The sequence below is a fragment of the Atheta coriaria genome, unplaced genomic scaffold, assembly GCF_025399875.1.
Source record: "Atheta coriaria isolate IRGN ID8LTWV9N9 unplaced genomic scaffold, Caltech_Dcor_3.1 hic_scaffold_4_pilon, whole genome shotgun sequence".
NCBI lineage: Eukaryota > Metazoa > Arthropoda > Insecta > Coleoptera > Staphylinidae > Dalotia > Dalotia coriaria.
Window position 1 is genome coordinate 1355914 of NW_027045446.1, and position 23397 is coordinate 1379310.

At 37.5% G+C, this 23397-nt stretch overlaps 2 protein-coding genes across 3 annotated transcripts; both read left to right on the top strand.

The window, feature by feature from the left end:
• The first annotated feature begins 111 nt into the window (after positions 1 to 111).
• LOC135790263 (cathepsin L-like) lies at positions 112 to 1120 on the top strand. Its single transcript, XM_065300391.1, has 3 exons — positions 112 to 209; positions 262 to 612; positions 662 to 1120. Exons 1-3 carry the CDS (start codon positions 117 to 119, stop codon positions 1118 to 1120), a joined length of 903 nt encoding a protein of 300 aa, XP_065156463.1. The 5' UTR covers positions 112 to 116.
• Positions 1121 to 1782: 662 nt separating this feature from the next.
• On the top strand, positions 1783 to 22359 carry LOC135790424 (protein scalloped-like). Of its 2 annotated transcripts, none has more exons than XM_065300632.1 (9): positions 1783 to 2217; positions 15065 to 15186; positions 15653 to 15791; positions 18491 to 18621; positions 18927 to 18967; positions 19026 to 19239; positions 19299 to 19531; positions 19613 to 19847; positions 19912 to 22359. In XM_065300632.1, the coding sequence occupies exons 1-9, from the start codon at positions 2196 to 2198 to the stop codon at positions 20023 to 20025; spliced, it is 1251 nt and encodes a 416-aa protein (XP_065156704.1). In that variant the 5' UTR covers positions 1783 to 2195; the 3' UTR covers positions 20026 to 22359. The 2 variants fall into 2 exon arrangements, with proteins under 2 accessions (XP_065156704.1, XP_065156706.1); XM_065300634.1 differs by having other exon boundaries at positions 19038 to 19239.
• Positions 22360 to 23397: the final 1038 nt, after the last annotated feature.

The window sequence follows — 23397 nt, forward strand, 5'->3', positions numbered from 1 at the left end:
TAACCCGCAATCTTTTATTGAATGATTAAATAAAAGCAAAAAACACTTTTCTTCAAGCATTTATACATGAAAAAAAAACACTTTCAGTTGATGTTTTGCTCTGAATGTGAACAGAAATGAAAAGTTTGGTTATCCTGGTCGCCATTTTGAGACATACCCTTTGTGGGTCTTATTATGATGAGGTAACACGACAATGGGGAGCTTACCTGGTAGGTACCAGCCTAAAACCATGTATATCTTGTTAATAAACACAATTTTAAGGCTCAGGAAGATAAACAATATGATAGTGAGACTGAAGAGAAGTTCCGGATGAAAGTGTTCATGGAAAACGCTCATAAAGTCATCAAACACAACCAATTATACGATATAGGCTTGGTGAATTATAAATTATCCCTCAATACATGGTCTGATATGCTGCACCATGAGTTTATCCACATTGTAAATGGTTACAACAGAACTCTGGACCCTTTTGATGACACAAAAGAAGGTCCTGTTGCTTTTATCCCTCCTGCACATGTCTGCATGCCTAAGGAAGTGGATTGGCGCACAGAGGGAGCTGTTACACATGTCAAGGACCAGAAACAATGTGGGTCCTGTTGGAGTTTCAGTGCTGTAAGTGAAAAACACCAAAACACTTCAAATTTTAATGTTTTTGTACCAGACTGGTGCCCTGGAAGGACAACACTTTCGTAAAACATCTAAACTTGTCTCCTTGAGTGAACAGAACCTGGTTGATTGCTCTACCAAGTATGGTAACCATGGTTGTAATGGCGGAAACATGGATAATGCATTTCGTTATATAAAAGACAATAAAGGTATTGATACTGAAGAGGCTTATCCCTATGAAGCTAAGGATCAGAAGTGTGCGTACAATGCGAAGAAATCCGGCGCCATTACCAATGGTTTTGTTGATTTACCAAAGGGTAATGAGGAAGCATTGATGCAAGCTGTTGCTACTATTGGTCCCATTGCAATTGCAATCGATGCAAGTCAAGAAACATTCCAACATTACTCCAAAGGTGTTTATTATGAGCCTAAGTGTAAAACAGAAGATTTGGATCATGCTGTTTTAGCAGTTGGGTACGGTACCACTGAAAATGGTGAAGATTTTGGTTGGTGAAAACTCCTGGGGACTAGTTGGGGTGATCAGGGTTATATTAAAGTGGCTAGGAATAGGGGTAATCATTGTGGTGTCGCAACAGAAGGCATTTATCCATTAGTTTAGTTTATTTATTAATTAAATTATTTTTATTTATAAAGCAAAATTACAGTTTTCTTTTTTTAGTTTATTAGGTTGCGATAGATGGCGTTGGTGGTTGTTTTGTGCAATATTTTTCTGTTTAGTTTATTTGTGTGCCGTGCAGATGGCGGTTGAGTTAATGTAGCAGCCGAAGTAAGTTCGTGCGTGTACGGTGAACGGGCCTAGCCGAGCGCGCCGCGCGTTGCCGTTCGTTCGATGCGCCGTTTCAGGTGCGCCGTGACCGTTGCGTTGTCTAGATTCTTTGTACCATTCCTGGCATACCAATAACAAGAGTGGCGTTCTCGTATTTACGGGCCGATATCCGTCCCGATTTGTGCGGCAGCCGGCGGCGAGCGTCTCCGACACGATTTTCGGTAAGTACTGCATCGATATCGGCGGCGGCGGCGCCTCCACGCCGCGTCGGCGTCGTCCGCACGGCGTCGGGAATGCGAGCAATGCGTCCGCAATTCCTACAATAGTTTACATACTTGTCATGCCTGTGTGTGCGCGTCGATGCCGTCGGTGCGTCGAGCGCGCCGTGAGCGCGCACACGGCTCTCCGAAACCGCGCGGCGTCGTCGACGAGCCGCCTCTCGCAATCAACTCGCGACAAACGAAACAAAAACGCATCGCGCGATTAATACACGCAGCGGATCAACGCGGAGCGGTGCGAATATTGTGCGCTGGAAGAAAAATGTGCTTGCGGCGGGCGGCGGCCGCCGGTGGTGTGAGCCGCGATCGTCAACTGTTTCCGTCGTTGTCACGGCAACTGTCAACAAATTAATCGCGACCATCTTTTCACGCACACGATTTCCATTTGTTTCGGTTCAAACAAGTGCAGCAATCGCTTGGATTACACACATTTAACCAACAAAACAAGAGTTTTAAGTTGTATCATAAGTTTCTAATAAGTTCCAATTGTTGTTAATGTGATTTTCCGCGACCAACCAGCTTAAATGAACGCTTGGTTCAGCTCAGGTTAGTAAAACTTAAAAAACGCGTCAATTCCAATAGGAATTCGCGTATATTTCAAGTGATTTTGTTGTTAATTTACAAGTTATTGACGTAAGCTGAAGTAAATTAACAAATACCACTGGTTTACTGCTTGATCATCATCGTAAACGGAATGTTTTGGTTTTCTTCCGCTTGAAATCCACATTTTTTGAGTGTTTGCGGTGTCGTTTGATGTAAAAATATCAATTTTTTTTTCAAAAAATAGTTTTTTACTTAATTACGCCTGGAAAAATGAATATTTGTGAATTATTTTAATTACCAACCGGGGAAAACGGCTGGAAATTTCGTAATGCATATTTTGCATTCTCTATGCAAAGTAAATAAGTAATTAAATATGATTAGCGAGTTTTTTCCCGAAAAAAATCGTGTTTTTCGGTTGATTTTTGTCATTTTTTGCGTTGCAACTCTCGAAAAAATTGAACCTTGTCGGGGTACACTTGTTGATATCTCGTAAAATTTACCGAAATACTCGTAAAATCAAAAGTGTAGCGTAAAATTTTATTGGGTATTGTTCACGTGATCGATCTGATTATGTTTTCAATCGCGCGTCATTATTTGACGCAAATCATCGATTAATTAAGAAATTTCTTAGAAATTCAGCCACAATAAATTCATAATTATGCAAGAATATGTGGATTTATAACTTCCTTTTGCTGTGCGCGCCTCGAAATTCATACTATAATCGAATAACGCATAGAAATGTGTTATAAAACGGTTCCACTAGAGTAGTTTTCTATTTGTGAGCTGAAAAAAAAAACGCAAAGAAAGACGATTCAAGTTTACTTTTTCTTACCCAATTGCTCAACCGTGCGTTATGTTATGTTATGTTATGTTATTTAGTTTTGCATGTTTGGTTTTTGCCGCTTTTGTTGCGTTATTATTACTTATTACGTTATCGCTTGCAGTTATTACGTAGAAAATAAAATTTTATTTTTTTGCAAATGTAAAAATATATCGTAGGTGTTGAAAAAACCGGTATATCAATATTTTTATTTAAAAAAAATACCGAATACCGGTATATTGAACTTAAAATTCAGGGTTTGGAGATTTTATTATGTTGTAGGGAACAAAAAACTAACAAATATTGAGATTTTACGTGTTTTGCATCTGTTTAATCATTTGTAAGCTGATTTTAAATTTAATTACTTAAGTAAAAATGCCGGTAAATATTTCCTGAAGTCTAAAAATGAATTCCGCGTCGCTCAGTTGTATTCACTTGTGTTTTGTTTAAATAATTTTGTTGTAACTGTTTGTGCACCTCAAGAAATACGCAGAAAAATCATGTTTAACTTATAAAAATTTACATTAAAATTTGTAGGGATGTGTAGATCATAATTACAACAATATTTCAAATGTTACCATCGATATCATGTCTTAAGAAAAATATTCTAAGTCATAATTTTGCAAGAAATAAAAATATTTTTCGTTGTTACACCGAAAATTTTATATAAACTTATCAAGTTTTACTGATTTCATTGTTCTTTGGAGTTTTCATGGTAATTTTTGATATTTTGCGGGTTTTGACTGGAAGTAGAACAAAGAAATGGAAATATAGAGCTAGACAAATAAATTAAGAGCGACGCGGCGCGTTTTTAATCGTTTTGCAGGCAATGCAGAGTGCAATTTAGGTGCGAAACTGTATAAGTGTACACTCTGGGTACACTTGTACACACACGTGGTCGAGAAATTGAAATCGGCGTCGACGACATTTACGACGGCGCGCGACGCTCGCAGAGCAAAACGACGACACACGCACTAATTTTAGACGATGGACATCGAGTCTCCCAAGTCGCTTCTAGACTCCTGTGACTTTACAAAGAGAAATTATATTCTCATTCAAAAAATTTTAAAATTTTTATCTGTTTTATCTAAAATTAATATTATTACATGTTATGTTTATTATTATGATTATTTTTAATCTATGGTCAAGGTGTACACAATTAGAGATGAGCGCGTATCTCCAATTCGCTTCGATTCGAACGAATGCGGCGATTAGTTGGCTGCCGCCGCGTTGTCGATGTGTTTATAGATGACATTTGATTTCCGTTATTTATAGAAATAGAGTTTGACTGCTGTGTGGCGACCACTGAAGCTGTTGGCTTCTCAAAGTATCACAAAACTCAACACGAGTAACAAAATCCCAGCGTATAAATATTATAGATGGCGCTATGTGTCATGTGTGTCATGTAACTATTCTAACCTCAAATCTACACTCTCCCCGAAACTGATTATTTTCATTTCCGAAGACGCGTTACATAAAATCACTCACAACATTAAATAAACACACTAGAAATCAAAAAAGCAGTCTGCGGTTGGTTAATGTTTGCGAGGAAATAACTTAAGTAAGTAGGTAACCTGAGACTTAACGTATTTAAACTATAAAATCGTCGATGAACAGTTTTTTTTCCTTCTCGTGGTCTTTCCTGCGATGTAAAATAATCTCCGAGAGGATTTAATTGATATTTTACGATCGATTAAATTCATATTACTTGCTATCACTTATCTATCAGCAAGAAGCATGAATTAAACCACAAAGAAGACGAGAAACAGTTAGAAATCAATTTGGATTTATTTTTCTCAAAAAAATAAAGTTTTTACATTGTTTTTCTCAAGTTTAACTTAAAACTAATTTATTTATGTACTTGCGACTTGTTTTTTTCTTCTTTCGATGTCTGTGTCTGTTGACCGTCTTGGCGTCTTCTTCGACGCACACTCGACACACCGTTAACTCATTAGCATAGTCATAGGCTGCGAGCGACGCCCATTGCGGGTTCCAAGTCGAAGTTTACGGTGTTTTCTCAATACCTTCCGCGAGTGAAAGGTAATAAATAATCCTAAGTACGGTCCTGTGAGATTTTAAAAACGCTAAAAATAATTGTTGCCGCTTTATAAACGTAAACGTAGACAAAAGGGTGGTTTGTGTGGGCTGAAAGGTTTCGACTTGCGCTCCGCGCGCGCGGGAGGATGTGGAATAACATCAAAGGCGCTTTTGATAAAACACACGATATCAAACGAGCAACAATGCTGCGTGTCTGCATAAAGGCAACTTTGTGACATTCAACACGTTTACTCGCGTCCTGGTTTGATGTATCGCTCCGCGGCGGTCGAGATAATGAAATAAACCCTTTGATAACAAAATACTACCTACGGGTGTATTTTTGACATTGGATCAACTCTAGAGTTGGTACCAAACAGGTGTGTTTTGCTGTAAAATTTGTTTTTTTTTTCTTTTTTGCGTTGTACAAGAGTTTATAGCTTCTTTAACGTTTAACATTAAATGTTTTAAGCTTTGTATGCGCGCGCTGATGATAGTTAAGTGCGCTGCGTTTCCGCTTGAAAGCCGCGAGCGCATGCGCACTTAAACCTTTTATAGTATTCCTCGATTGTTTGGTTTATATTAATTTCTTTGTGTAACGACGTAAAATATTTTTATTTTGAGCAAATTATTAGCGGAAATATATATTTTCAACCGGTATTTCGGTATTTTATTTAAAATTATTTAAAAAATACTTTTATTTAGTTCAAAACATTTTTTTAAATTTTTCTAAATCCGGTCCTGTTATCACCACTACTTAATTCCCAATAAAATTAAATTTCTTGTAAGCTAAAAACATAAAATCAACACAAAAAAAAATGGAGGCTTTTGTCTCTTCTCGTGTGCGATGTGCGACTAAAATACTTCTCTTCGTTTGGCGCGCTTCGAATTTCTCGTCCGCCGGCCGCCATTCCGCTCGGCGTGCCGGCTTCGCTTTCGATGTTTATCTCTGGAATTAAGCGTTCCATATATCTGTAACAAGTGTCCGGGATTCCTAGACATTTTTAGCGTTCTACCCGATGAGAAAAACGCGCGCGTCCGATGATGTGTTTCAGTCTCCTCGGCTTTTTCTTTATTTGTTTTGAGCGCGCAAGCGCAAGCGCGATTCTCGGTAATATAAGCGATGAGACTGTCGTCTTCGGTTGGCCGTAGGCCCGGTGTGTTTGTTTTAATTGAATCCTTTTGATTTTGACCGACGTTGTGCGACAAAGCACAACTTCACTCTCTTCTTCTCTGCGCCAGCAGGTAGATTAATAATGTTGGGTCCATCCACTTCCACCACTTCTGCGCGCTTCGTGGGCTTATGGGTGGAGAGTGGTGGGGGTGGTGGAAGCGAAGAAACTAAGCGAAACGATTACCTCGTTGACCTTTTATGCGATGGATGTGAGGAAGCCGAGTGTGTCGCTGATCAAATAGGCCTGTTCATTTATCATTACCTACAAAACTTTGACATCGTGTGAAAAAAGTTAGGTTTATATGGGATACCGGTTTGATATTGGAGCCATTTTTATTTGTTTTTGGGTTTATTTATCATCGTCAATATAATTTTTTAATTTTTTAGTTAAAAATTGTTAATACGGATCTGGAATTGGGGCAGTTTTGAGTTTTTTAGTTTTATTTGATATTATTTTGCTTGAAAATTATTAATACGGATCTGGAATTGATGTAATATTTTTTAGTGTTTATTTATCATCGCTAATGTAAATTTTGATTTTTTACTTAAAAGTCATTAATACGTGCCTGGAATCAATGTTTTCTTAATTTTTAAGTTTATTTATCATAAATAATCTAATTTTTGATATTTTTACTTAAAACTACTTAATGCGGATCTGGAATTCACCAAATTTTGAGTTTTTAGTTTTATTTGCTATTTTCTTACTTGAAAATTATTAATGCAGATCTGGAATTGACGTAATTTTTAGTTATGTAGTGTTTATTTATCATTGCTAATGTAAATTTTGATTTTATTGACTTAAAAATCATTAATACGGACCTGGAATCTAACGTTTTCTTAATTTTTATGCTTATTTATCATAAATAACCTAATTTTTGACATTTTAAACATAAAATTACTTAATGCGGGCCTGGAATTACTCACATTTGGAGTTTTACCTCAATTTTAGAAGTTTTTGATTAAAAATCATAATTCCGGTCCTGATATTACGTTTCTAACCTTATTTAAACCCTATTTTGTGTTATTTAACACAAAAATGATAATTACGTGCCTGATAGTGACGCCATTTTGATTTTATTTTTAACTATTTGTGTTTATACTGTATGCAATCGCGAATATTTCGCGTTGCGATGCTTTTGTCGTCGGCGATAACAACTTGCGCGATGCGTAATTAGAGGCATAATCGCTGTTGACCTTTTCGATATGCAAATTTAATTTTTCCACAACTATACTCACAAACTCACAAACACCTACGACGACGACGACGTGTGCCGACTCTCACCAACTCTTCGGCAATTACTAAACTTAAATATATCATTTTTCTCGCGCAATTAATCGCCAATTTATTTATCGATTACGGTGAAAATTAAAGGAAGTCCTGTTTTTTAATCAGTTTTTAATCAGTACAGTTAATCGTAAATTGAACTCAATTAGTTTCAATTAGATTTACAGTAATTCGAAATTCGCTGGCGAATATAAAGATATTATATTTTCGTGCTTGAATGAATGTTATTACGGCTATGAATATATTAATACTTGCAATGTGACTGTGTGACTCTGGCGAATTGCAACTGCAACTGCAACTTTCCCTTCACTTTGCGCGCGCATGTCTGTCTCTGTCTTCTTTGTCGATGCATTTATATTTTGCATTTTCTATAGTTATATTTATATTCGCGGGTAATGCACAATTGCCCAGCGGAAAGGAAGTGTTGTAGGCAAAAACCAAACAAAGCGTGATTAAATTTTTATCTTTAAAATCACAAATTAATTAATTTTAAGTAATAATTAGATATTTACACGTAACCATTACGAATTGTTGGTATTAGTCTTTGTTGTGTCAATATTTCCGCCGGTTATTTATTTATTTTGTTGTTTATTTTTCAATAGTAATAAAATGTTAGGTTTTTTTAAGTTAAAAATTATTAATACGGGTCTGGAATTGACGCCATTTTGATATTTTTAACTAAAATAATATTTCTACCGTTTTTATCTTCATTAATTTTATTTTTTACTAAAAATCATTAATACAGCCCTGATTTTGACAAAATTTTCATTTCTTTATGTTTATTTATCATCATTAATCAAAATTTCTCTGTTTTTCACTTAAAACTCACTAATACGGGTCTGGAATTGACGCCATTTTGATATTTTTAACTAAAATAATATTTCTACCGTTTTTATCTTCATTAATTAAAATTTTTTTTACTAAAAAATCATTAATACAGCCCTGATATTGACACAATTTTTATTTCTTTATGTTTATTTATCATCATTAATCAAAATTTCTCTGTTTTTTCACATAAAATTCATTAATACGGGTCTGGAATTGACGCCATTTTGATATTTTTAACTAAAATAATATTTCTACCGTTTTTATCTTCATTAATTAAAATTTTTTTTACTAAAAAATCATTAATTCGAGCCTGATATTGTGTTTTTAGACTTTTTTAGTATATTTTCATTTAAAAATCATTAATACAGCCCTGATATTGACACAATTTTTATTTCTTTATGTTTATTTATCATCATTAATCAAAATTTCTCTGTTTTCTCACATAAAATTCATTAATACGGTTCTGTAATTGACGCCGTTTTGATATTTTTAACGTAAATAATATTTGTACTGTTTTTATCTTCATTAATTTTAATTTTTTTTTTTACTAAAAAATCATTAATACGAGCCTGATATGGTGTTTTTAGACTTTTTTAGTATTTTTTTCATTTAAAAATCATTAATACAGCCCTGATATTGACACAGTTTTAATTTTTTTATGTTTATTTATCATCATTAATCAAAATTTCTCTGTTTTTTCACATAAAATTCATTAATACGGTTCTGGAATTGAAAACAAACATTTATAACACTAATTAATATTTTTTACTGTTTGAATTAACAAATTAATTATTTTGAAGCAATATCAAACATTTACACATAACGATTACGAAGAAATTGCGAATTGTAGTGATTATTCTTCGTTGTGCCAATATTTCCGGCGCACGAATCATAACATTCGCGTGAATTGTGTTTATAATCGTTGCTAGTGTTGTTAATAATGCAATTTACAGCGCTTTTTTGTTTGGTGTTTTTTATGTGTTTTATGTTTGTCTTGCTACACTTTTATACGCTTCTGTAGAAATGTGGAATTACGCAAAACGCGACTAATTTGCAATCTTGTGATATTTTTATTTCAATTCCTGCTTGTCTGGTAAATTAAATTTAATTAAATCCAGGGAATAAAAATACAAATATGATTTTAAATTGTATATGTAAATAAATCGTATTTGATTGTATTTCGGTGAAGCTAATGGTCATTGAATTATTGATTGAATAACACACTAGTAAGCGATGTAAACTGTTAAATAATTCCGATGTGCATAGTTAAAATTGACGGATTACTGTCGATAAACCTATCAATATATGTGTGTGTTTGTGTTAATGTTGATGATGAGAGAGGTTTAGTTCATTTCTCGTCCAATAAATTGTTTGGCAAATATCTAATGTATCTCTGCCGATATTCATATTCATCGAAAATTGTTCAACATTCCAAAAATTTATACAATTTACATCCGTACATAACTCAACTCACTGATCGGACTCAATAGTTGCGTACGAATAGTTTAAATTTTCGCTTATTTTCCGCGCGCGATTTTTATTCAATTGAAATAATTTCATGGAAATAAAATGAGTGCGCGCGCGTGAGCTGGTGAAGGTTGTGCGGGGGAATATGGGCAACTTGTTGCGTTTTCCGGAGGCGGCTCGCAGGCCCCAAGAGGGAGGCTGAAAGGGAAGCGATTTGAGGCAATTTTCATCATCAAGTTGTTGCTTTTCCCTCGACGCATTTCCATTCTAATTCACAAACACTCAATCAGGCTTGAAAAGCAAAGAACGAGCAACGAAGTAAAATCATTTAGAGGGGTGAGAAATACCGGTATTTTTTTATTTTCAAATTATATAATTTTGAATATTATATTAAAACCGGTATACCGATATTTCGATTTTAAAAAATACCGGTATACCGAACTATCGGGATGAAAACCGGTATACCGGTATTTTTATTTTCGAACACAGATATTTTTCTGTACGATGTAGAAAACCGGTATTACGGTATTTGGATTAAAAATTACGGTCACCCTCGAAAATACCGGTATTAAACTCATAATTCACCGATTTTTCCTCGTATTAAATCATTTGGTGTTTATGTCCAGTTCGTGACATATTGTATGAAGTAGTATTTTGTAACATCGTGTCCTGCCCTAGTACGTGACTATGAATTGTGATGTTGGTTTACTATACCATTACTACCCTTGAAAGCAAAGGGAAAAAAAAGCAACTGAAAAAGAAAGATTTGTATGTTGGAGTAGCTTTTAAGCACGATATGATAATGATAATCATAAATTCATGCGTTTCGTGGGCAGAAACGTGGACTAAAAGCCCACGTTGTATGCACGTGCGAGAACAATGAATTTGTGCCTGGTTTTGTTTTCATTTTCGTGTCCAGCCCTTTTTTTAATTTCATTGTATTCAATCTCAATGTGATATAAATTCGAGTGAAATGTATTTTGTATGTTTGTGACGCTTTGGAGCAAAAACCATTGGAACAATTTTTATAAATTTTGGGATAGAGATAGTTTAAATATTGGAAAATAACATAGGTTAGTTTTTATTGCAAAAAAAATAACTTACAGGGTGTTAAAAATAGTTTAGAAGTTATTCAACAAAAAAGTTATATAACATAGACCCATTCAAAAAAATATGATGAAAAATAAATGTAATATGAGTATAAATACATAGTACACATTTTAAAACCTGCTAACTTGTCACTAGTAAGTAGTAATTGCGAATTATTCGACAATTAAACAGTAATGAGAGTCTTAATCGATTACTGGCGAGCATAACGCACCGGACTTTCCATTTTCTTTTTCTTTTTCATTTCCACATAACACAAACTCGTTTCGGATGCGCACACACACACACCAACTCACTCTTCGAGGAAGTCATAACATACAGGGTGTTTAAAAAAACATTACCAACTAATGTTTGACTGTGCAACATTTGTTACATACATTGCGTCACAGCTTTTATGGTTTTGGCATCTGTGTAGATGTCTGTATGGATGTCTAAATGATGCTTTGATTCCACGAAAAATTCGCGCTATTATTATACCAGTAGTAGTTGAAAAACTGCTTGGAACCTTGAAGATGGATTTAGATTTATATTGAAATTTCAACTACAGAATACACTAATTGGGTTTTAACATGATGGAGATTTAGTTATCCATCTAAATAAAAATCGTTTGCGAGCTGCTTTTGCACTAATTTCGTGAATAATTCCATACAATTTCTATACGACGAGTACAGCATAACATAATGAATGTCAGAAACCGGAAAGTGGGAATAGTTGACTGCTAATATAATATTGAAGTAGTTAAAGTTGTCGAACTATGTTGTGTGTTGTATGTTGTGTGTGCTTTCATCTCCTGGAGTTACGTTTTGTTGTTGTGTAGGAAGCGCTAACGAGTTCGTTAAATTATACTCGTATACGCTATCGAGTTGGCGCGCTTTGCATTCGCAAATTGAATTAAAACCTCGGCCACATGCACTTGCAACATGTTAATTATTACGCGCAACAAATATTCAATTCACTCTTCCCGGGCGCGAAAAGTGTTTATCATTCACTGTATTAACAATATCCGGTATTATCAGATGATTGAGCTGATGATAATCGTAACAATAGTGTGTTTTTTTCTCTACTTGATTGTGTGACTAAGCTGTTATCACCGCGGCGAAAATAGATAAAACTCGAAATTCGCACTCCACTCGATTATTAATTATTGCGAATTCGTTTGTGTAATTGTGTGAGTCATGTTCATTTTCGATGACACTCGCTAATATATCTGCTTGAGTGTGTTTGAGTGTGTTTGGATTTTGTTTGACTTGCAAATGAGTCACTGGTTTATTCACTCTAAAATTAAGTTTAACGCGTGATTAGTGTTGTGCGAGCGTGTATCTAACATTTTACCTACCTTTCGGATGCACACGCAAGAATACACATGGTAAGACATCATGGTATGGTAGAGGTAAGGCGTGCGCGCGCGTTGCCGACCCATAGAAAACGAGTTTTTGAATGAGTCATCTCGTCATGCGCGGTTGCAAGCCCGTTGCAAGTGTTGGTACACTCACCAAATGTTACCTCACCTTCTCTTTTCTTCGTGCTAGACCAGGTACTCTGGTAAAAACGGTAAAAAATCATCAAAATCGCATAAATTTTTAAAAATTAGATCAAAATTTCTTCAAAATTTTGTTGATTTTATTATTTTTTGCAACATTAGGTGTAAGTATAGATTGTGCACATGTGCACACATGTTGACATGGTGGGGCACCCAGGGTACCCTTTCATTTCTCTCCGCGGCCAGTCTCCGGAGACTAGTTCTTCTCGTTGGTAAGGTTTTCTAGGCACTCGCCTTTGATCTCAACCTAGGCGCTACGGCAACGTCGCCTCGCCAACCGATGACCATCAACTTTACCGCACAATAACGTCAACAATAAAATAATAAAGCTTTCAACGCTGCTGCGAGCGCGCGAGCGCAAAGAGCACAAAAACTCTTGTATGCTTCCATTCTACACTTGTAGAACAACCGGGACAAGTACTTTTACAAATCGGAAATAGAGATGTTGGGAGTTTTTATTTCAATACCGGTATACCGATATCGAAAAATTATTTTTTTCTTCAATCGAATGAAAATAAATTTTTAAGTTTTTGACTTTTGTATTGAAAATTATCGGTGTATGAAAAAAATACCGGTTAACCGGTATTAATACCGGTATTTTTATATTTAGGCTATAAATTAATCAATTTATTTATGATATTTAATTAAAAATATTTACATTTGAATTTAAAATAACCGGTATACCGATATCGAAAAATTAATTTTTTTCTTCAATTGTAAGAAAATTTATTCGTTTTTCATTTTTGTTTTGAAAATTTTTTGTGTTTTTGGAAAAATACCGGTATACCGGTATTAATACCGGTATTTTTCAATTTAGGCTATAAATAAATTATTTTATTTATGATATTTAATGAAAAATATTGACATTTGAATTTAAAAATAACCGGTATACCGGTATTTCACTCCCCCTAACTTTTTTCAAACCAAAATTTTTATAATTTACGCTATTAATCTTTGGTCCCGTTATAATTAGGCAATAAATATCCACGACGTGCGAAACTGATAATGACGACAATGGGGCTGTCCTCCTGCATCCCCCTGTGCCTTGCGACTTTCCTATCTTGGGCAAATGCGGGATAGTAGCGTGGAAAACTGCGCAATTGAGTGTGGAAGTGGAAGGCGGCGGTGGAGGCCGGGGTTGTATTGTCCGTGTCCCATTGCCGGCGCGCTCGACGTGCGGGGTGATATACCGACGGCGGTTATTAACGGTCCCCAGTTATTAAACGCGCTCGACCGGACCGTCTCTTTGTTGTCTCCTGTTGTCTGCGCGTGGTAACAATTCCACACCCGACCGCACGCATTACCGAAGAGGGTAGTTTAGGCCTCGGGAAATTATAACAAAATTTAAACATTTTCGATTTTAACTGATCGAATTATTATCGAATTTTGTGAGATTTTTTTTCTGGAGGTAGTTGTGTAGCAGTTGAACACACGGGGTGATATTTTAATTAAAAAGGGGCCGTGCGGAATTAATTAAACGACCACTGCGCCCTCGTTTCGCGCACTTTATTTGAGCATACCAAAACAACCCCCACCCCCGCCGGACGTCATTGATGTGTTGATGTGTTATTTTCGGCCTGATTGGTCAAATGTTTCGTTTAATTAATTTCGCAATTAAATACCTATCGATTTGTGAATCAAAGCGTAGTTTTTTTTCTGTTGTTGTTGTTGAGGAAATTCACTAGTTGAAAATAAATTTCAACATTGTCCTTGCTTGTAAGTACACATCGAATAAACGCAGATGCGTGGTGGTTGTACGTAACCCACCCTCGGAATTGTTGTGTGCGCCGACCCGAAACGGCCGAGCGCGCGCGTTTATATTGCCGCCGCCGCCGCGCCGCCGACGTGTGCATGTGTATGATATTAAGGGCCGCATTCCATACCGTCAGGCGCCCGTCATTACGAGGTGAATTTACAGCCCGTGCGCCCGCTGCTCGGCGGCGGCTACCGCAGCGCAAACATACACTGTGTCCACATAATAAAAAAATATTTACTCACATGAATAAAAATAATATTTACACTCAATAAATGTTTTAATTTTTTTGTGGAAATATTTTGTTTATTTTTTATTACTGCGCGGACATATTGTATGTAATTGAAAGCGTACCTACTCGTAGAAGCGTAATATACGTAACAAACACGGCGCATTTATAAAGACAATAAGCGCCGGGACGAGCCGGAAAATTCGAGGTGAAAAGCCACCACCCCTCCAAACGCTCACTCGTGCGCTGGTGCTCAGGTTGCACTTTATTTGCGAACGCTTTTGTATTTTGTAATCACATTTTTCCCTCGGTGTTTTTTCCGCCCGCGCTCTAAACACAGCATTCGCGAAAATGCCGAATTCCGGCGAAATTACTTTCGATACGATATCGCGCGCAACTAGTAATAGCTAAAAACTGAAAAGTCATAATATTATTTATTCGCGCAATAATAAATACTTGCTCGAGCCGAAATTGGTCGACAACACGCTATATTAAATAGTGGATGAAAACATTACCGCGTTTTATTGTTCTTGGTACGAATACCAAGGGCTAGAATATTACATAAATATTACATACAATGTGTATAAATTTTTCTGTTTTTTTATTGTTTCAGGTGGTACGTTATTAAGTGCAGGCACGATTTCGTCACCGTGGACAGCGGTCACAGGACCCGCGGCCGATGCGAATGGCCCGGGTCCGGACACGAAAAACCTCGATGTCGGGGACATGAGCGATGTAAGTGCGATTATTTTATTTATAAACCAGAGAAGTGATTTTCCGCGCGCATGAAACGCGCGTTTGATGATATATTATTCGATTTGGTTAAAATAAACATCAGAAGGTTCCAATATGACTCTTTCTAGTCTTACTAATTTTATGTTTACTAAAATCTAAAAACATTGATAACATTTTTATTGAGTTTTGTGGACGTAATCACACTCGGAACACACAGCATCATAGTGGGATTGAATTGACGCGACCGCAAACGTCATCGGGTCCGGCACGTCATCGACTTGAAACTAATTAAATCGGACTAATCGCCGATTTGGAACAATACGATGTTTACGCTAAATCCCGGCCGTTTTATTTATTTTCATGTTTATTGACATGTTTTTGAGCGCATTTTCTAATATAAATGCGGGAAATGTTTTAATTGAGTTTTAGTGAATGTTTGTGCATCATGTGCGTTTGTTATTCGCAGGACGAAAAAGATATGGCGGCGGCCGACGCCGAAGGTGTCTGGAGTCCGGACATCGAGCAGTCCTTCCAGGAGGCGTTGGCCATATACCCGCCATGCGGCCGACGGAAAATCATTCTCTCCGATGAAGGGAAAATGTATGGTAAGTACCCGAGAAGAAATATATAGCACGCACGCGGGGAAACTTTATTGCTTTCCACTTGACCGAAACTCAAGACACGCCCCATTTTTTTTTCTTTTCGCCATGTATGTGTGAGTATTGAATGTTTGGAGGCTGTTTTCGGAGAATGTGATTCTGGACGTTGTCATGTGTGTGCGAATCATATTATAACACTCGATCGCTTTCGATTTTCCACGCTGCCACCTCGCACACACCCTCTTGTCCCGGGAAACTTGTGAGAGTCCTGCGACTCGTATTCTTGTAGACAATTGCATTCTGTTTTGCATGACATGACGTGACGAGACATGGCAATGGAAAGAGATTTCGTGAAATGCAGAAATTGCAGTTCGGGTCCGGTTTTTCCACCTCCAGTTGCTTAGTGCCCGGACACTAGACTCGAGAGTGGAGAGTGGAGAGTGGAGTGGTGACTTGGGTCAATAGTGTGCGCGCTGCGTCTTCTCGGAAGTCCGGAAAGTGGGATGAGGTGGATAGCCATGGGTGGTTCATGTCCACCGTCTCCACTCACACGTGTGTTGGTTTTTATTTCTGTTTTGTAGAATCGGCAATTTTTCCTTTTTCGCATTCAATTCTCCTTCTTGCTGGATTTTTATTACTTATTCCGTTTCATAGATGTATAAAGGCTGGTGCCTTCGGTTGGCGGTGGTTGTTTTCTGCATCTGCGTCGTCTTGAGCTTCCGATTCCATTGTCCGCATACCAACCCTTGATGTCCACTTCGGAATAGGAGCGCTATCGTCGTCGTTTTTGGTTTTTCTCAGCCGGCGCATAGTCACGAATGTCCAAGGAAACCCACCCACTGGTTTTTATTGGACTCTGTCTTTGTCTGTTTCTGGTGTTGGAATTGTCGTTTATAAACGACCAAGCAACTATTGTTCCGCGTTTTATTTCCATTTCGGTCGTTTTTCACCGGCCACTAAAACCAAATGAACTAAAACGTCGAGTGGCTCTTTGTTGCCGGCTTGATTATGTTTCATTTCGCCCTTTGTGCGGTGAAAAATTACATACCGCGCGCGCGCACGCCGGAAAACTCCGAGAGTTGGGAAAACACTCAAACATTGTTTCTGCTAGTTCTACAGGTGGTACTCTCCAGGCAGCGAAAAGTGTAGTTTTTTCTATACGAAATAAAAGTAAAAATGAAAACATTGTCATGCCGGTTATTGTAATCGTGTAATGCATTTATTGCGTGAGTAATCGAAAGAAAGGCAGGCGAGCAGAAGGTAAGCGAACGCAATGAACCTGCAAAACGCTCGGTTTCCCTTTGTCGTCGACGTTTCGCATTTAAAATATATAGGAAAAAAATAAAATAAAAATAGCGCATAAGTGCAAGGGGAATCGGGCAATTATATCGGTAGTTCTCTGACATCATTAGACTTGCAAATGCGTAACGTATGAAGGCATATTTACCGGGTGTTGGGCGCATATCATTCAGCGCACGCGAATGATTTAAAGCGTTGTGTGCATGACGCCGCACTTTGTATGACGGCGCGGCTAAACAGCCGCAGCAGATAAGACAGAAGTTATAATTGCGAACCGTTTAGCTGTTTATGCGCGCAAATACGAGTAGCAGTAAAATTCGCCGCACATACACACACAACGGTGTTGAGTCACATTCGCAGCGCAATGCTGCGCTGATAATCGTAAAAACATATTTGTGTCACTAATTTATCGCCATTCGAACGACTTGAACTATTCGCCATTAAATGTCTGACTTAGATTTTGTTTCTATTTTGTGTTTTTTCTTTTTTTTTGAAAAGTTCCACTTTGCGCAAACCCTGATGTTCTGGTTTATGTAGATGGGAGCGGGCGAGGATAGAGCTCTGATGGCGGCAGCCGTCCTTCTTTATATTTTCTTCTCTCTGGGCCTGGCCCACCCTTCGATGCGAAGCCGGCAGCAGCGCTTACTTGCTCGCTCACTAATTGCACATTCTTGACATAGTTTCGTGCCCTTTCCGGGCGCTTCCACCCTCGGTCGCGCTCCCCCGCACACATTCTCACATGCGTGCGTCGGCGTCCAACAGGAAGCGCGCGGAATATCCTCTGATATACAAAGTGTTAACATTTATTTCTTTAAAAAATATTTTTATGATTTTATATCGTATTTGTTTTTGTTTTGATAGGTTTTGATGTTTGCTGGTTTCTATTTTATTGTTTTTGTTTGGTTTTCGTGTACACTTTGTATTTGGGGGTTGTCTTCGCTTGGCTTTTCGCTACAAACCTCGCAGCGCGCAGTTTCCACCCTGACCCTCTTTCCCAACCATCTCGCTCTCCTGATCGCTCGCACTCGAAACTTCTCCGCGCCCGGACGAGTTTACTACCACAATAAGCGAGCATCGCTAACATCAACCCCTTCGCCGCCGCTTCCTTCGTTTGTCTCGGTCGGACGCGCTTGCCGAACAAACTCCGCGCATAAATAAAGACGTGTCTTTGCTGCCGCTGCCGGGCACTGTTGCTGCGGGTGGAAATGTTGAAAATGCTTCGAAAATCCCGCTCACTCTCACCCCCCTCTTTCCTCCTGGAAAGTCTCGGGTTTTCGCAGCGTACTGTTTCTTCTCGCATTCTTCCCGATTCTTATTTATATTAAACTGGTAAAATATTGTTTTGTAATTGTTTCGGCGTTGTGTACCTGTGCAATTTTAATTTTGATTCGAATCGCATTCCACAGGACGCAACGAGCTCATCGCGAGGTACATCAAACTGCGGACGGGGAAGACGCGCACGCGGAAACAAGTCAGCAGTCACATACAGGTTCTTGCCCGCCGGAAATTACGGGAGATTCAAGCCAAACTAAAAGTGGTAGGTATTTTTTTTGTTTTGAAAATTGAGGAATAATATTGATGACTAGCAGGATCATACGGTAAAGAGAAGACGCTGCATACGATGTCAACGATGTCCAGCGCGCAGATAGTGTCGGCGACGGCGGCGATGCACGGCAAGCAGCTGCAGCTCTATCCGCCCACACCTGTCGCCCCGCCGGTAAGTGGGTTTGCTGTCGCTGCCGTTTGCCGCCCGCCGCCATCGCCGCCATCGCTGCTCACTGCTTAGCTGTTTCTATGTGTTTGTTTGTTTATCGGATGAATTAATTCGTATTTAATTTGTAGCAATTTTGGCAACCTGGACTTCAGCCGGGCACGTCTCAAGAGTAAGTATTAATCCTGTTTCTTAAAAATGTTGTGTAAATAATGTAAAATTATCAAAAGGGAACATTTTAGTGTGAAACCCTTCTCTCAAAGTACCTATCCTGGTGGGAAACCGGCAACGGCGGTATCCAGCGGGGAGGTGGGCGCGTTACAAGCGCCGCCCCCGCCGCCGTGGGAAGGCCGCGCGATTGCCACGCACAAATTGCGGTTGGTTGAGTTTTCCGCCTTTATGGAGTCTACCAATCGGGAGGAATCAGTGGGCAGCAAAGACGAGGTACATACCTGTAACCATTCCTTCAACGTTTTCTTTAATTGTTTATTTTTGTGTTGCAGTACCAGAGGCATCTCTTTGTTCACATTGGCGGGCCCGCCATTACCTATTCGGATCCACTGCTGGAGGCCGTTGATGTGCGACAAATCTACGACAAATTCCCGGAGAAGAAGGGCGGTCTCAAGGAGCTCTACGACAAGGGCCCGCAGAACGCCTTCTTCCTTGTCAAATTCTGGGCGGATCTCAATACGAACGTGCAGGACGAGGCCGGTGCTTTCTACGGTGTTACAAGCTCGTAAGTTTTTCAATAATTTCATGTTTTACACGCGCATTTTAAATGCTTGTGAATTAACATTTTTTTCGGCGAATGTTTTAGGTATGAAAGTAATGAAAATATGACAATAACGTGTAGCACAAAGGTGTGCTCGTTCGGCAAGCAGGTCGTAGAGAAGGTTGAGACGGAATACGCGCGATATGAAAACGGACGGTTTGTTTATCGCATTCACCGGTCACCGATGTGTGAATACATGATTAATTTCATCCACAAGTTGAAGCATCTGCCTGAAAAGTACATGATGAACAGCGTGCTGGAAAACTTTACGATATTACAAGTAAGATATAATCTTAAAATCAAATAAAACTTAATAATATTAATTTTTGTTTGGTTTTCTGCAGGTGGTGAGTAATCGTGACACGCAGGAGACGTTGCTCTGCACGGCGTACGTGTTTGAGGTGTCGACATCCGAACACGGCGCCCAGCATCACATCTATCGACTAGTGAAAGATTAGTAGTGTAAGCGCCGAATTCCACCCACCACCTCCCCCGAAACACGTACAACGGCGAAGTCCTACTAACGCACCTCTCCGCCCGTTCGATGTATGTACTCTATTTATGGATACGATGTAAGGAATCAAATAACAAATAAGGATAAACTTTAACAAAAAGAAGAAATCAAGACGATGGCGATCCAGGATGCCAATCGCCGTCGCTCGACAGCCTGACACGCAGTGCCTAATTACACACACCTTTATTATAAAAGAATGATAGTATTAATGAATTAGTTTACTGATGTGCGCCATATGGAAAACTATGATCCATGGAGACGAATTGATATCTTATATAGAGAGAGAGAAAAAAACGCGTGAAATTATGAATGGTAATCTCAGTCGCCAACAATCGGCATCGTACTTTTTATTAGTTTATTGTGAATTTTATTTATTTTACACAACCGGAACCGATATTTTTTTACGACGAGAGAACACATATCTGTACTTACAAATATCAGCAAGTTTTGTGCAATTTTTACACACACTTTTTGTTTGTATCGAGAGAAACAAATTACGATGATGAATGTGAATGTGAGGTAGCTCGAATACGGAAACACTTGGCCGAACCAATGAAATTGGTTGTGAGGGAAATTGCAGCTGAAATTGTCCTGGATGTAGACGTAGCAGATAAACAGAATTTACACGGTTGGGGAGAGAGAACTTTTCTAAATTTAAATGTATTATTAAGAATTTATTGCAATCGCCGGAGTAGAAGACAATGATACTGAAACGGATTGCAGATGACAATAATTCGATCAATAACAATTAAACAATAAACCAAGCGACGGAGCACAGGTTGTAAGGTGTAAATTGTAATGTTGCCGCCGGAATAAGCGCAAATATCCAAACACACACGCTACAAAAGATACGATACAGAAAGAGAAAAACAAGGATACTGACAAAAATTACAACAAAATTAAACATTTCGCTATTAATACATATTTATGTGATGATTTTATATACATAGATTTATATATAAATTATATAAAATAGATATATTACGATTATAATTAATGAAATGATGATTGAAGCGAATGCGCAACTGAAAAATGAGAACATGACCAAGACGTATATCAACACTTTTGGAGCGAACAGTATTGGCGGTTTAATTAATTGTTTAATGCGATTCCTGGCTTTGTGTTCATCAAATCTTGGTTTTAATTTTGCCGAGCAGCGAAAGTGTACTTTAAATAATTTTTTGCTAAAGTTTATTTGATAAATGTTACGCGAGTACCTTTTTTAGCGGATAATGTAAGCGACTAGCAGCAATTCTAGATGATGATGATGATGCGGAGGAGAAGATGATTACATGATGATAATCGTATTAGACTTTTGCTATTAATTTTAGATTCAGCGCAGAATAATATATCGTACTGAGAGTTTCGTTGCAATAGTATTTTTTACACGCAAATTTGGTGCAATCTTCCGTGGTCTAATCGAAATTGAGATGTTAATCAACGTGAAGATGATAGATAAACTGAGATTGAAGTTTTGATTATTGATTGGTACTCAGATTTTATCGATATGTATAACATATGATTTTATTGCGATCAATCTCGTAACGTTTTGTGGCAATGATTTTTTTGTTTTCTTTTTTTCTTTGATTTTTATTTAATTTTATTTTCTACATATTCAGTTCGTTTACACAATGAATTAATAAGATATCGATTTATTATTTTTGATCTCTAATTGTAGTCGGATTAATGTTTAATTATATTTTTCGGCAGTGCATAATTTAGTTTGTAAGCGAGCGAACGAGAAAAAGTACTTTTATACGATGTGTATTTTTAAAAAATCGGCCATTTTATTATTATTACAGACTTAGCGTTAGTATCTAAGTTCGATTACAGATTTACGTTTATCGATTATGTAAGCAATTGATTATGTCCTAGGTTAATTAAAGAGCGCATCAACTACTATATAGCAGCAGCACCGAATCAACGACTACATGCTAGATCTTTTGTGTAAATACCGATTTTTGTAAAATTCGTAAAACACACACACACACACACGCAAACAAACCAACAATTTTCGTGGCGGCTTAAATGATAATGAGGGACGATTTTTAAAACGATTCGATGATTCGTTACGATGTTGAGCTACCATATCACCGGTTGCCATATCATGTAATTACATAAAAATGTAGATGAATTGGACGAAAACAAAATACGATTATTATATTATTACGAAAGAAATTAATACAAGAAGCGATTGAAGAATTATTCTATACTTCTCGATCTTTTATCTGTATGTGTACAGTATTTTAAATGAAATTGATATAAAAAATAAGAAATTTATGGCGTTTTTATATTCATTCCGAATCTTCATGTCCCGACAGTTTATTTTCAGGTTTATTTACAGCTTCTTTCGGTTATATTGTGGTTTGAAAGACTCTTTATACAATGCATACCCTTCCAATCCTCTAAATTCGTTGGATGTGCCCTAAAATGTCCTTCAAAACCTTCCATCTATAAAATAAATTTGAAAACATGGTGTGGAAAACACCCTGTATCTCCTGAAATAATAACTTTTCTCCAAGTTTCTCAGCGCCATACTATAGTCAAAGAGACCCTTTCTACGATGCATATTATTTCAGCCCTCTAAACCCTTTGGAAGTGCCCTAAAATGCCCATCAAAAGTTGGCAATTTTATAAAAATTTGAAAACATTGTGTACAAAATACCCTGTATCTCCTGAACTAATTGACTTTCCCGAAGTTTTTCAGCGTCATATTAAAGTTCAATAGATTCTCTCTTCGATACATTTTATTTCAGCCCTCTAAACCTTTTAGAAATGCCCTAAAATGCCCTTCAAAAGTTGGCAATTTTATGAAAATTTAAAAACATGGTGTGGAAAACACCCTGTATCTCCTAAACTAGTATACCTTTTCCAAGTTTTTTTGACGCCATTTTTTAGTTCAAGAGACGCTCTTTATGATGTACTTTATTTCAATCCTCTAAACCTATTAGAAGCTCCCTAAAATGCCCTTCAAAAGTTGGCAATTTTATGAAAATTTGAAAACATGCCGTGGAAAACGCCCTGTATCTCCTGAACTAAACGATTATCTTAAAGTTTTTCGACGTCATGTTAACGTTTAAGAAACCCTCTACATTATGCATACCTTTTTTAACCCTGTAAACCCTGTGAAAATGTCTTAAAATGCCCTTTAAATATTGCTATTTTTGACCAATACATTTCATTTTTTGGCTGAATAACAGGGTCGAACTTTTTTATTAAAACTTTTTTGGTCGAAGAACAGAGTCGAATTTATTTTCCTAAAAATGTTTTGGTCGAACAGCAGGGTCGAACTTTTTTGTTAAAAATTTTTCGGTCG

What these genes read in the sequence shown, in the direction of transcription:
- LOC135790263 (XM_065300391.1), top strand. Translation starts at nt 117, where the DNA reads ATGAAAAGTTTGGTTATCCTGGTCGCCATTTTGAGACATACCCTTTGT. An exon ending in GACAATGGGGAGCTTACCTG is followed by an intron (nt 210 to 261) that starts GTAGGTACCAGC and finishes CACAATTTTAAG; the next exon opens with GCTCAGGAAGATAAACAATA. An exon ending in CCTGTTGGAGTTTCAGTGCT is followed by an intron (nt 613 to 661) that starts GTAAGTGAAAAA and finishes TTTTTGTACCAG; the next exon opens with ACTGGTGCCCTGGAAGGACA.
- LOC135790424 (XM_065300632.1), top strand. Translation starts at nt 2,196, where the DNA reads ATGAACGCTTGGTTCAGCTCAG. An exon ending in ATGTCGGGGACATGAGCGAT is followed by an intron (nt 15,187 to 15,652) that starts GTAAGTGCGATT and finishes TGTTATTCGCAG; the next exon opens with GACGAAAAAGATATGGCGGC. An exon ending in CAGCCGGGCACGTCTCAAGA is followed by an intron (nt 18,968 to 19,025) that starts GTAAGTATTAAT and finishes AATTATCAAAAG; the next exon opens with GGAACATTTTAGTGTGAAAC.